At 48.4% G+C, this 12664-nt stretch overlaps 1 protein-coding gene across 1 annotated transcript in view; it reads left to right on the top strand.

Moving 5' to 3' along the window:
- Window positions 1–4455: 4455 nt before the first annotated feature.
- Window positions 4456–12664, top strand: part of RBPMS2 (RNA binding protein, mRNA processing factor 2) — a 33341-nt gene continuing 25132 nt past the window's right edge. The window contains exon 1 of the mRNA XM_055002697.1: window positions 4456–4834. Coding sequence (XP_054858672.1) covers window positions 4781–4834 — 54 coding nt within the window. The 5' untranslated portion in view covers window positions 4456–4780. The remainder of the gene's footprint in view (window positions 4835–12664) is intronic.

Raw genomic sequence — 12664 nt, 5'->3', positions numbered from 1 at the left:
GAAAAGAATATCCAAGGTATACCAAGTACTGTTGAAGTGGTATACCGAGGATGAGATAGTTAAAACACAAATGGTGAAATGGGCTATAAACTTTAATAAAGAAATAACAATGGAGGCATGGGAATACTTGTGGAAAACTACAATGAAGACAACGACATGTATTAATATCAAAGAGAACATTTATAAAATGATCTATCGTTGGTACATGACACCAAAGAAGATTGCGCTAGGGAATTTGAATACTTCTAATAAATGCTGGAAATGTAAGAAGCATGAGGGCTCCCTCTATCATATGTGGTGGTCGTGTGAGGTAGCCAGGCAGTACTGGGGGGAAATAATAAGAGAAATGAGTGAAATTTTACAATTTCAAATTAATAAGAACCCAGAACTCCTGCTACTGAACTTGGGAATGGAGGGAATTCCAGCCCAACACAGGACGTTGATATTTTATATGACAGCAGCAGCTAGACTTTTGTATGCGCAAAAATGGAAAGTACAAGAAGTGCCAACTATTGAAGATTGGACTTACAAATTGCTGTATATGGCTGAAATGGACAAGATGACAAGAAAATTGAGAGATCTGGACTCAGGGCAGTTCAACACAGACTGGGAGAAGCTGAAACAATACCTGGAGAAGAAATGGGAGGTGGGAGGAAAACTGTGGCAGTTTGAGAACTACTGAAGTATTGAAGTAGAGGGGGGAGACTTTACCGGGGGGAGAAGAGATAAATGTGAATTATAACTAGTCAGATTAATAGATTGACATATATATAGATATATATAGGTTAACAAACAGAACATAGAGAAAATAATTAATTATAAGGACTAAATATAAGGAGCGATTAACTAACAATATTTTCTTTTTTTTCTGACAAGTTTTGTACCAAACTGAATGTCTGAAGATATAGATGGGTCAAATTGATTGACTACGTGAGGAGAGATATATAGAACTATTATAAAAAGATAGAATGAGTAATATATATAGAGAATAAGTCAAATTGTTTGATATAAACGAATGTATGATCTATATGGTTTATGATATATAGAAATACCTGAAATTGAAAAATTGGGATAAATTGTTTATCTAAGATGGAAACAAAGGCTTACAGTTTGGGCATATAATGTTAAAAATAGTTAAGGATGTACTGCTTAGAATAATGGAGAATATATATTTGTTTTAGATAGAGGAAGCTAATAAAAGTAAGGGAAAGGGGACAAAGGGTTGGAAAGCTGTTGGAAGTCAACAAAAAGGGGGGGGGAAAGGGAGGGGGTTAGAGATGAAAAAATTGGGGAAAATTGAATGTAAATGTGGAAATAATGGATTCTAACCCAATAAAAATTTTTCAAAAAAAAATAAACTAATTAATTTCAGTGGATTTAGGCGGATTTGACTCTTAAGGGTTGCATGGTTAGGCACATACTCGTTCCATGAATCCAGCTCTGCTCTGCTCTCTTAGGAAATGTATAATTTGTTATAATTTTTATTTAAAGATTGATTTGTGCCTACATGGAGATTACAGTATTCAAACAGCAGTTTGTGCACGTCATATTCACACCCAGGAAGTCATAAACCTTTTTAAAAGGGCTGGGGTGTAGTCTTTAGGGCTAGAGGGTTTCCAGCTGTTTGCCGGAGCCTTAGATCAAAAGGGAACCAGTTTTGCAGACGGGGCCGCTGCAAGTTCATATGCTCAGAGACACTGGGTTTTTAAAAAAACCCACAGCCTCTGCCTGGCATTAGTTCACACGTTACGCAGCAGCAAACCCGAGTTTGCCAGAAGTAAACTGCAGTCAACCCCGGCTCTCTGGCGAGTACAATTGAGCCGGGGGAGGGTGATAGTTCCCAAATATCTAAATCCCACGTTACGTTTTAGTAGCTCGTCTGAAAACAGAATGCGAGAAGAGGCCTGGTTTCTCAAAGGGAGGCGCCAATTCGTAGGGATTCGCGCCCCGCAACACGACAATCTCAGCTCGTACCTTCGGACTGATCTTTGCGCAACGTGGAAGATGCACAAGGGAACGGGGGCGTTAGAGGTGGACACATCCGGGTCTGGATTTCCTGTGTGCCTGGGGCTGGGGCTGCAATTGGTGCGAGGAACAGAGAGCCCTTCCCGAAGGAGCGAGGGGAAGCACGAGGCGCCTGCGTCCACACAATACTGCGCGGTGGATGCGAGTTTGGGACGGGAGGAAGGATGGTGGCTTGTAGTCAGAAATTACGTACCAAAACCCCCCAAATCGGTTTTGTTTTATCAGAGTGGAGAGTTGTTCTGTACGGGTTTTTTTTTCTTTTAATGAACATTTAGAAAATAAGGTTTTTCACTTTCACTTCCACTTTTTCAAGAGGATTTGGGGGAATGGGAGGGGTCGCGTTTCGTGATAATGGCGTCGTTCCCCCCGACCCGACTGGCTCCTTCAACACATCACAACAATGGCTTTCTCCGAAACTGGTTTCCGACACTGAGGAGCTCAGACATCTCCCACCCACTAGCGCCCCCAACAACGGGGCTGCCTGCCCAGCTCGTTCACACGATCCGCGGGCTGCAAGTTCGCCTCTCCTGACCGGTTTCAAGTTGTACCAAGTCTTTAACCCCGGAATGTGAAGAGAGTGCGTCTTGGGGCACGTGTAAGGTGCCTCTCCAATTCCTGATCCTCACCCATCTGTTAGGGTTGCCAACTCTGGGTGAGGAAATTCCTGGAGATTTTGGGGGGGGGGTAGAGACTGGGGAGAGTAGAATTTGGGAAGAGGAGTGACCTCTGCAGGGTATAATGTCGCAGAATCCACCCTCCAAAGCAGGAACTGATCTCTGTAGTCTGTAGATCAGAGGTAATTCTGAGAGCTATGTATTGTTGAAGGCTTTCACGGCCGGAGAACGATGGCTGTTGTGGGTTTTCCGGGCTGTATTGCTGTGGTCTTGGCATTGTAGTTCCTGACGTTTCGCCAGCAGCTGTGGCTGGCATCTTCAGAGGTGTAGCACCAAAAGACAGAGATCTCTCAGTGTCTCTCTAGGCCCCACCTGGAGGTTGGCAACCCTACTGCCTGCTCATCTAGCGGAAAAGGGCGAGGCTTCTGGGCCAGAGAATGAGAAGCCATTTATACAATCCTCTGAGCAAGCCGAGATAAAACATTTCCGGAATTTCAGGCGTGTGCGACGCGTATCTGAAAGCTCCCCCCACAGGAGTTGGGAAAACACCCACCCCTGAGTTTAGGGGAAACGACGTGGCTGCGGGAAAGACAGGCTGAACGTCGGGGCAAGATCCTTGACCTGTTTTCGTTGTGCAGAGCTTTTCCCCCCCGTGGAGGAGCATTCGGACGTGCGCTCTCCTCCTCGGTGCAGCATGTAGTGGTACAGACCAGGGAGAGCTGTACCACTTCGTTCGGCTGCTTGTATCTACTGTGGCAGAAGCAGCCCGACTCCACTGCTTTTTTGGCAGGGGCGGGGGGCGGGTGTTTCTCTTTGCTGACTGTCAGACGGCGACTTTACCAAGGGTCGGATCTGGCAGTTTGGGGAGGGGGCACCCCAACCGCCCCTCTCCCAGGTTCCCTTTCATTATTCTCATTTCCAGGAAAAGCCCCGTCCGCCTCGGCCAGCTTCCTGCAACGGGGCGTCGAGTTAGCCAAGCCCTCCCGCGGTTCGTGTCCAGCGCCTAATACTGAATTCAGATTTAAAAGAACAACGAAGCGCAGCAAAGCGCTGCGCGGCGGAACAAGCGCTGCTCCGGATCGGAGTCTTAAAGGGATGGGCTGGGCTTGCCAGCGAGGAGGGAGCGCCTCAATCAGGACTCCCCCCATTGCGGCGTTTGCTCCCCAGAGCGCAAACCGTAGCCGATCTTCCTCCAAGCTCCGAATAGGGTTGCCGGTTCTAGTTTGGGAAATTCCTGGAGGTTTGGAGACAGTGCCCGGGGAATGCTGATTTGGGGCAGGGGAAGAAGCTGGGTGGAGATGTAATGCCATAGAGCCCCCCCCCCTTCCAAAACTGCCATTTGCTCCACGGGAACTGCAATTCCAGGAGATCTCCAGGCCACGCCTGGGGATTGGCAACACAAGTGAACGCCCTCTTGCGCCCTTTGCAGTTCCCTCTCCTCCCCACCCCATCAGAAGTCCCCCCCCCCCCTCGTTCGGACCGCGGCATCCCCGCAAAGAGCGCGCGTCCCCTTGGGGGGCGCATCTCCCTCCCCGGACCGCCCTCCGCCCCCCCCCCCCAGAGGAGCCAGGCGAGGCAACGCCGCGCGGCCCCTTTAAGAAAGTTCACGCGGGCGAGTTCATCAAAGTTTCAAAAGTTTCGCGGAGGAGCCAAGGAGGAGGGGCGGGGGGGCGCCGCCCGTCGAGGGCCGGGGGACTTTTGCAGGGGCGGGATTGGCTGCCCGGTTCCCCGGGAGACGGTGATGCGGGCGGGGGGCCGGCCGGCCCTGCCCAGCCCAGCGCGGCCAGCCCCGCCCCGGCCGGGCCGGGCTGTGCCGTGCGCTCCTGGCCGTGCGCGCCATCGCGGGCCCGGCAGCTGCAGCTCGTTGGCAGCCCTTGGCCGCTCATTGGCCGGCGGCGCGCGGCCAGCCGGATGGGAGCCCGGCAGAAATAGGCGCGCCTCGCCCCCTCGACGCCCACCGCACAGCGCACCGCACCTCGGGACCCTCCCCGGCTCGCACCAGGCACCTGCCCCACCGTCTCGCACGCCGCCTCGGGCAGCCCCTCGTCCTCCCCGAGGAAGGAGGGAAGGGCTGGAAGAGACCCCCGGCCCGGACCAGCACGCGAGCCCCCGGCCTGCCCCGCGCCCGCCCCACGCCCACCATGAGCAACCTGCCCAAGGAAAACGAGCACAGCAGCACCACCCTCGAGGAAGAGGTAGGGCGCAGCAGGCCTGCCGTCGGGGCTGGGAGGGCAGCGCGCCCGGGCTGGGCAGGGCAAGCAGTTCTTCTGCGGTGGGTGGGTGTGGAGCTGGCCTCGGGGGTCTTTGCCTTGCCTCAGCTTCCCCCCTGGTTTCAGGTGCTGGTCTGCAACAGAAGAGCAAGATTCGGTCCAGTTGCACCTCAGAGAGCCGCTGCGACCGGACTCCATCTTGCCCTTGCTCCCTGGCACTTGAATGCCCGGTTCCTCCACGGGGTGGTGGTTGTATAGTCGAGCCACCTCCTCAGCTTTTCTCTTTTCCTCCCTTTGCAAAAGCCAAAGCGGCCTCTTACCCTTGGGTTTGCTCTCCCTGGCCTTAATCCTCATGCTCCCAAAGGTCTCCGAATAAGAGAATTGGGCAGTGGGTGAAGCCCATTGGGAAGACCAGCCGTGCGGCAAAGGTGCCTCCTCAGTATGCCGGGGCAAAGTTCTCTGTGGTCCCCTCTCTCTGCTGGGCGGGTGGAATTCTGGAGCCTTGAGTTGGCGGGGAGAGTCGTCCCTACCTTTTGAGAGAGGCGCTCCAAGCTTTTCTGTCCAGGTGTGGAGCCCTTTTGCTGGCGTCCTCTTGCCCGTGGCTGCTGCTATCCAAGAATGCCCTGGGTTGCCAAGACCGGAGACCAATTTTTTGCTCATTTTGTGTCCTAGCTTGTGCGTTTAAATAACCAGTGGATGGCCTGACCTAGGACAAACTGTGGTATTGGAAACTGCTCCGTGGCCAAAGATCTATCCATGTCTACTGGAGAGCGCATGAGTGCTTCTGCTCGGCTCGGCTTCTCTGCTGCTTGAGGAATAATCAGGGTTTTTCAGATCTAAGGTGTGGCATTGGCTCTATGAGAACAGTTATACCTGATTTAGGGGGTTAGGGAGCTTTGCAGAGGTGGGCAGCACGTGGGGCTGGTTTCCCATGCGCTCTGCTGGCATCCCCGTTCCATACGGAACCTCTTGAATTTGAGTCTTTGTTCCCAGTTCCTTGCAAATAGGGCTGAGCCTCTTAAGGAGTGGCCAGTGTGGACTTCTAAATGTCACATAGCCTGTGGATTGCCATGCAGCATTGGTTATCTATAGAGAATGTCCATTTTGAGTAACGGTTTAAGTGTTGTGTTTATAGCCTATGCCAGTGTAGCGTAGCTGCTCATATAAAGCCACGTTACCTCCATTTTGCATATGCGGATCTTGAAGTACAGGGAGAATCTCAGTTCCCCAGGGCCACAACAGATCACTCCACCCCCCCCCCCCAACTCTCTAGAAATGGCCGTGTAGCTTTCATGGCGCAGAATGGCGGCCATTCTAGTCCTAATTCCAAGCTTTCTAAAAGGCATGTGAATTTGTCACGATTCATATACGCAATGATGGCTGATCTGATAACCTCCTCAGTGTTTGAATCTTGAAAATGATCATTCCCCCAGAGCCTTTCTTGGAAGCAGTTTATATGAAATGGATCATGCAATAGGGCATCCCATCTCTTCTTTGCTCTTCCATGTGCTGGGGTCTCCCTACGTATCTGATCGAATGCCGTAGCAATACTAACCCTACTGCATTGCATACCTTAATATCGACCAAAGGACTTACAGGTTTGCGTGCCTGTCTGCACCCCGTGCATATGATTTAGGGGGAACTTCAAGATTAAGTTCCTAGTATAACCTGTAAAGCATTTTGCTTGAAAAAATCTGTAAGCATTAGCTGCTTTATCGGTACACCCCAAGAAAAAAATGTGCCCCGCTTCCATAGCTCACCAGGGTGCTGTCTGCAGACTGGCAATGTAGAGCCATCAATTTCTACAATAATCGTGCAGTTCATTAGGGGTGAAGCTCACTAAACGATATGCAGAATAACACAACGTTTAGAATTTGAGCTGCACACTGAGTCTTGACTCACCAACAGGACCTAAAATGTGCGCATTGTTGGATGAAACTCTAGGAAAATGAAATAGAAGGTCCTCTTTTATGTTACTGTGTGAACCCTGGATAGTGGTCATTGTTAATTATTGTGAGTTGTCTGGTGCAGTTAGGCAGAATTGGGTGAAATGTTAATTGCGAATAGACTGGGTATTGGTGTATTCCCCCCCCCCCCCCAGCAGCACCTGCCTGCCACAGGCCTTCCTGTGAAGACTGGTTGAATAGGTGGAGATTGTTGTACTCCTTATGAAAGTTAGCACATGTATCTGCTGTTAGCTAATGTTAACAAATCCTGAATATTCCACGCTTGCTTTGGAAATGTAAAACGCATTGGTAAACCGCAAAGATTCTAGTAAAAAAATAAATAGGCTGCACAAGCCCACCCCTGCGGTAAAGACTCCACTGAGAATGATACTTCTTCCCAAATCATTTTCAGTTGTAAGGAGAGAGGCAGGGTTCCCCCCCCCTTCTTACGCTAGGCGCATTCTTGGTCTCGCTTAACATTCATTACCTCTTAGCGCTGATTCCAGAGGTTTGGCTGTGTCAGTCAGTTGCGGCCCAAATGGAATGGGAGTCTCGAGATGCCGTTTAACAGCAAGTCATCGTTAAGCCAGGTTAACAAAGATGCCAGTACTTGGCGTAACATGGCCTTTGTTGCACTTCTAACTTCCTTCCCAGCACATGGATAACTCAGATCTAACTCCCTCCCCGTTCTTCTGGGGTGAGAAGAATATAGCGATGGTCATGTAGGAAGCCGGAGATGTTAAGAGGTACGGATGTGCATTTTGGAATGCAGTTCTGTAAGCAAATACAAGTTTCTATGTGAGGAGTTCATTGCTAAGATATGTTTGTGTCAAGTGAATTTGTAATTCTTCTGTTATACAGAGTCAAGCCGTTGGTATATGCACTGGCAGCTGTTCTCCAGTTGCTCGTGCAGAGAAAGGTCTTTACTGAAGCTGGCTGCCTGAAGTCCTTTAATTAGGGATTACCTCTGGGACCTTCTGCCAGGCAGGGGCTCTACCACCGAAGCACAGACTCTTTCCAGTGCAAAGCACCATATTGGTTTGAAGAAGGTTCCAGGTTCAGTCTCCTTTCGAAAGGATTAGGTGGTAAATAATAGTAACAACCCTGACCTCAGACTCTGGAGAGCTGCTGCCAGCCAGAGTAGGACAGAGTTGCTGTCATCCCCGTCCTTGGGCTGCGGTCCCTCATTTTGCTGCGTGACGTGTAATTTCAAGGTTCAGCTCATAGGCTAGGACTAAAACGGCTTCTGACGTTATGCAGACGTGGGCTACTTGTCGTGTAGACCTGCAGCGCCAGCATTTCTTCAAGGTGTGTCTTGGTCGAAGGACTTCCCAAGTGCGGCTGCCTGACTGCCTCTAATTGGAAGTGCTTGGGACTGAACTTTTCCCTCTTGGTGTGCAAAACTTTGCCAGAGAGCTGTAACTTCCCCGATTCAGTGTGACTGTGATCTGGCAAGTATCCTTTAAAAAAAAAAAAAAAAGTTCCAAAAATAGGCCCCAAACATGGTTCACTTAAGAGTGCAAATGGAAAGGGCCGAGCCACATGACTGCTCTGTTTTTTAAAATCGATGCAGCCGTCTTTCTATCTCCTGACTGCCTCCCCCAGTAGAGATTCTGTGTGCCATTCAGTGAATGCACTTCCCTGGCTAAGTGAATTGAATTAACCCTCCCAAATGGGGGCACTGTCAGTTTGATCTTGACACTGTGATAAAAGGGGGGGAGTTGTCCATCGTTCGTTACTCTACCCTTCCCTATAAATTAAATAGGGTACTGTACGTGTTGTGTACAGTGTATGTCTATGTACAAGAGAATATCATGGAAGGGGAAGGAGTGACACCCCCCCCCCCCAACACTGTTTCACACTTCATGTGCTATCCTAGATTTGAGTCATGCCCATCTTTTTAGGAAAAAAAGGGATAAACCAAGATGAATTGTAGTATCCGGATCAGTGGAATTCAGCCTTGCAAGATAACCAACCAGGAACATTGAGATGGTAGCATAGAACCTTGTGTGATAGGAAGCCACGTGGTTGCAACTCATGACAGGAAGGGGAGGAGCCTGAATTATGACTTCACCAGTGGGGAAGTGATGCTCTGCTCTTCAAGCGCTCCAAGAGAATTAGAAGACCCATGGAGGGTGGCCTTGCTGAAGGAAAGGGCAGGGGGGAGCTTAGATTTTAATTTAATTTTTAATTTATTCAATTTATACTCTACCTTCCCCACACCAGCGGGCTCAGGGCGGATCACAACAAGGCTTAAAACATTACACAGTTCAAGCCATTATTACCATTAAAAACATAAAATACTACATACCACAGTTTAAAATACCACATCTATATAAATATATAAATATAGAAACAAGAAGCATAGCAGAACATAATTTAGACCATTTCACCGTCTCCAAAGTGTTTTTACCGGAAAAATATGTGGGATATGGAAGGTGACATTGGACAGGAGGGCATATACTTTATTCCCTCCGACTAGATGGGGCAAGAAGGTCTCCGAGTCTACGTACGCTATTCTCCAAGTCTGAGTGACCCCACCACATTTCCTTTCTGTTGCTGCTCTCAGGAGGTATGGCGCTGTGAGTGCACACACTCCCGCAGCGTATCCCTTCAGAACGTTGCAAAAAAATTGTGTCTCAACAGGAGCTTGCAACCCAGCAGGTGAGACTCCAGTTTTGGATTATTCATTCATCTTACAGTGCTTAGCTTTGAGGTGCCTAAAAATATTTCCAGAAGGTTTTACCATGGAAAATTTTGTCTTAGAATCCATCTCTTTTTGTCCCCTAGTTCTGACACCAATGTGCGTTCTGGCCAAACGTCATGAGCACAGCTCACTCAAACTTGGGTGCAAACCGGTACTCGATCACAGAGAAGCTGGGTTTGTTACTGCCACATTCTCCGGAAGAGAATCAGTAAGGCTGAACACGCAGGATTCTTCGGTCATAAGTACCTTTAAGACTAACCAACTTTATTGTAGCATAAGCTTTTGAGAGCTGTGGCTCTTGAAAGCTTGTGCTACAGTAAAGTTGGTTAGTCTTAAAGGTGCTACTGGACTCTTTACTATTTTGCTACTACAGACTAACACGGCTAACTCCTCTGGATCTTTGGTCATCTGAGGAGGCCCATCCATTCTGGTTCTGAGCCAGGCGTGTGGTTAGCTATGTATGTTGCTGTAGGAGGAATAATACAGGGCTTTGCATAAGTAAAGATATGGGTCCCTTCCCCAAGAGGGTTACAATCTAAACAGCTAAAGTTCAGGAAGATAGTGGAGCGGAAGAAGGGGATATGCTAGCAAGGATCTTTGCTTCTGCTGAGATGAGAATTAAAGATTTGGCCCTAGTTTTTGTGGGAAGATTGTCTTTTTCCTTAGGAGGGGCTTGGAAGAAGAAAAGTGAATTATTAAGTGTAACTAAAAATGAAATACAAATAATTATAATAACGGTATATAATTTAATTCAACAAATAAAAGTGCATAAGTATGATTAAAAACATCAACAGCGTGGCTCAACATATAAGTACCATACCCTTGTGTGTGTGTGTGTGTGTGTGTGTGTGTGTGTGTGTGTGTGTGTGTGTGTGTGTGTGTGTGTGTGTGTGTGTGTGTGTGTGTGTGTGTGTGTGTGTGTGTGTGTGTGTGTGTGTGTGTGTGTGTGTGCATGCATAGTAAACTCACACATGCAGGTATGTTAGTACATTTTATCTCCGCATGTATAGAACCAAAACCAGATGTGTTCCAGCCCAAGGGCCTTCCTCAGTGGTATCTATTCATACAAAGCACTCTATTAATATAGTTAATGAATCAGATATACCCCTCCCCTTTTTCTGGTTGTCTTTATGTTGTTTGGAAGTAGGCCCAGTGGCCTTGGGTCAGCGTTCCAGGAGGCCTAGTTTGGCCATTCTGGTGCCATTGTAAAAATGTGGGTCTGTGTTGAGGCAACAGTCTCTGTGCCTGGAAGCAGTTGCCCGGCTGCGTCACTGTGCGGACCGTTGGCACTACACGGTTCCATTTTCCGGTGATCCCAGGCAGAGAGCTGAGGAATAGGCCTACATCAGTGTATCCCTCTGAGAACCTTTCATCTTCCCTGATATTAGCAATGCTTCCTGAGATGAACTCGGTTACTTTCCAAGATGGTGCTAGCAGCACCAAGAGCAGGGGGGAAACCCCAAACCGTGCTTTGCAGGTGCAATTCAGAAGGCACCCTCTGCTTTGCAAGGTACCAGCAGCCAGCCCAGCCTCTTCCTTCTCCAAAATGTGTATTACTAGTGATCTAAGAACGGAGGGAGGCATTCTGGAATTTGGAAGTTAGAAACTGTGTCCTGTAAACCTGCCGCTTGACTAACTTTTTTTTCACAGTTTGTTTCTAGCAATGATGGCTATGCAGGTTACATGCAGGTGTTTGGTCAATGCCTGCTAAAATACCTTGAGCCTCAGGATGTGGCTTGAAGGCTGTGATACATCCATCTGGCTGAACCTTAGGCATGTGTAGGTCTGGTTGGTTTCTGGATGAAGCCCACCGTAAGCTCCCCTGAAATTTTTTGATGGAAAAAAGGTGGGAATATGGATCTCTGAATGGGGGGCTGGGGATAGTGGTTTTTCCTGCAAAGCTGTGCTGATTTTTATGACTTGTACAGGTCATAGAAGGCATCTCTTCTTGTTGCAAAATTCGTTATGTATAGAGCAGGAGGGGAATTGTGCTGCCTCGACAAAGACTGGATGCAGTGCAGACGGCTGCTTTTGTGCTTCGACAGCTGTTACCTGGATCTTCCACAGCTCTGAAAGCATCTGCTGTGAGCAAAATGTAAATAAAGGCATGCATTATCTACATCCCGACAAAGCAGATTGTAAGGCGCAAAAAGCTTGTACTCGTTCTTAGCATATTTGTAATCTGCCTTGCATCCCAACAAGAAAGGTGGACTAGAAATGAATCTAATAATAGAACAAATGTGTTCTTTTTAATGCACCACGGACTGTAGTTCATTTCAAAGTGTCACACATGTGCCACAGAGTGTAGTTCGTTTGTGATTTCCTTGAAGCTGTTAAAGATGATAGCTTGATCCAACAAATGCAGATTAACAAGGAATAAGATTTGAGTGGTAGTGCCATCGTTGCAGCTCTTTCTTGAAATGGGCAGCTGTCTGCACGAGGAATTCTCATCTTCTAACCTTTTGCTCCTCTTGACTCCTTGCGAGTTCTATCGTAGTGGCACACCAGGCTTTTACTCCTCTGGCAAGTTGCACACCAACAGAGTCTAAAACACAGGTGAGCTGGGTGGCACAGCTGCCTAGAAAAACCGACACCCACTTCAGCATGCCTCTGAATTAGAGTTGCCAACTCCAGGTTGGGAAATTCTGGGGAGTGATTCCTCAACCAAGGTATAATGCCTTGGAGTTCCGTCTCCAAAGCAGCCATTTTCTCCAGGGGAACTGATCTCTGGAGAAAAGTTGTAATTCTGAGAGATCTCCAAGCTGGCAGTCCAACTCTGAATCTATGGTGCTGAGCTGCAATCTGGATTTTAATGGGCTTCTGTGAACCGTGGAGGTCTCTGCAGAAATGCACAAGGGCTGTGGACAAGGGAATTTCTGACCCTGGGGGGGTCTGCAAATGTTGTTGCTTTGCCTTGGGGTGTCCGGCGTTAGGGCCATTTCAAAATTTATGTGGCTCAGAAAGAAGGTGAATGGTCGGTACGAAGGGATGATGAAGGAAAACCCAGGGAATTCCCTTCCCCCTCGAATGCTCCATTTTGTGAGCATTTCCGCATTTGCAGGAGAAAAGGACTGCACGAGAGGAATTCTCACTTGTGTGGTTTTCACATTAAACAGGTGCACAAACAATAGTTCTGTAGCAAAGAGCGTACCTTCGTTTCAA

This window comes from Eublepharis macularius, chromosome 18, assembly GCF_028583425.1.
Source record: "Eublepharis macularius isolate TG4126 chromosome 18, MPM_Emac_v1.0, whole genome shotgun sequence".
Classification (NCBI taxonomy): domain Eukaryota; kingdom Metazoa; phylum Chordata; class Lepidosauria; order Squamata; family Eublepharidae; genus Eublepharis; species Eublepharis macularius.
The sequence above is the reverse complement of the archived record's forward strand: the minus strand, read 5'-3'. Positions and strand labels throughout refer to the sequence as shown.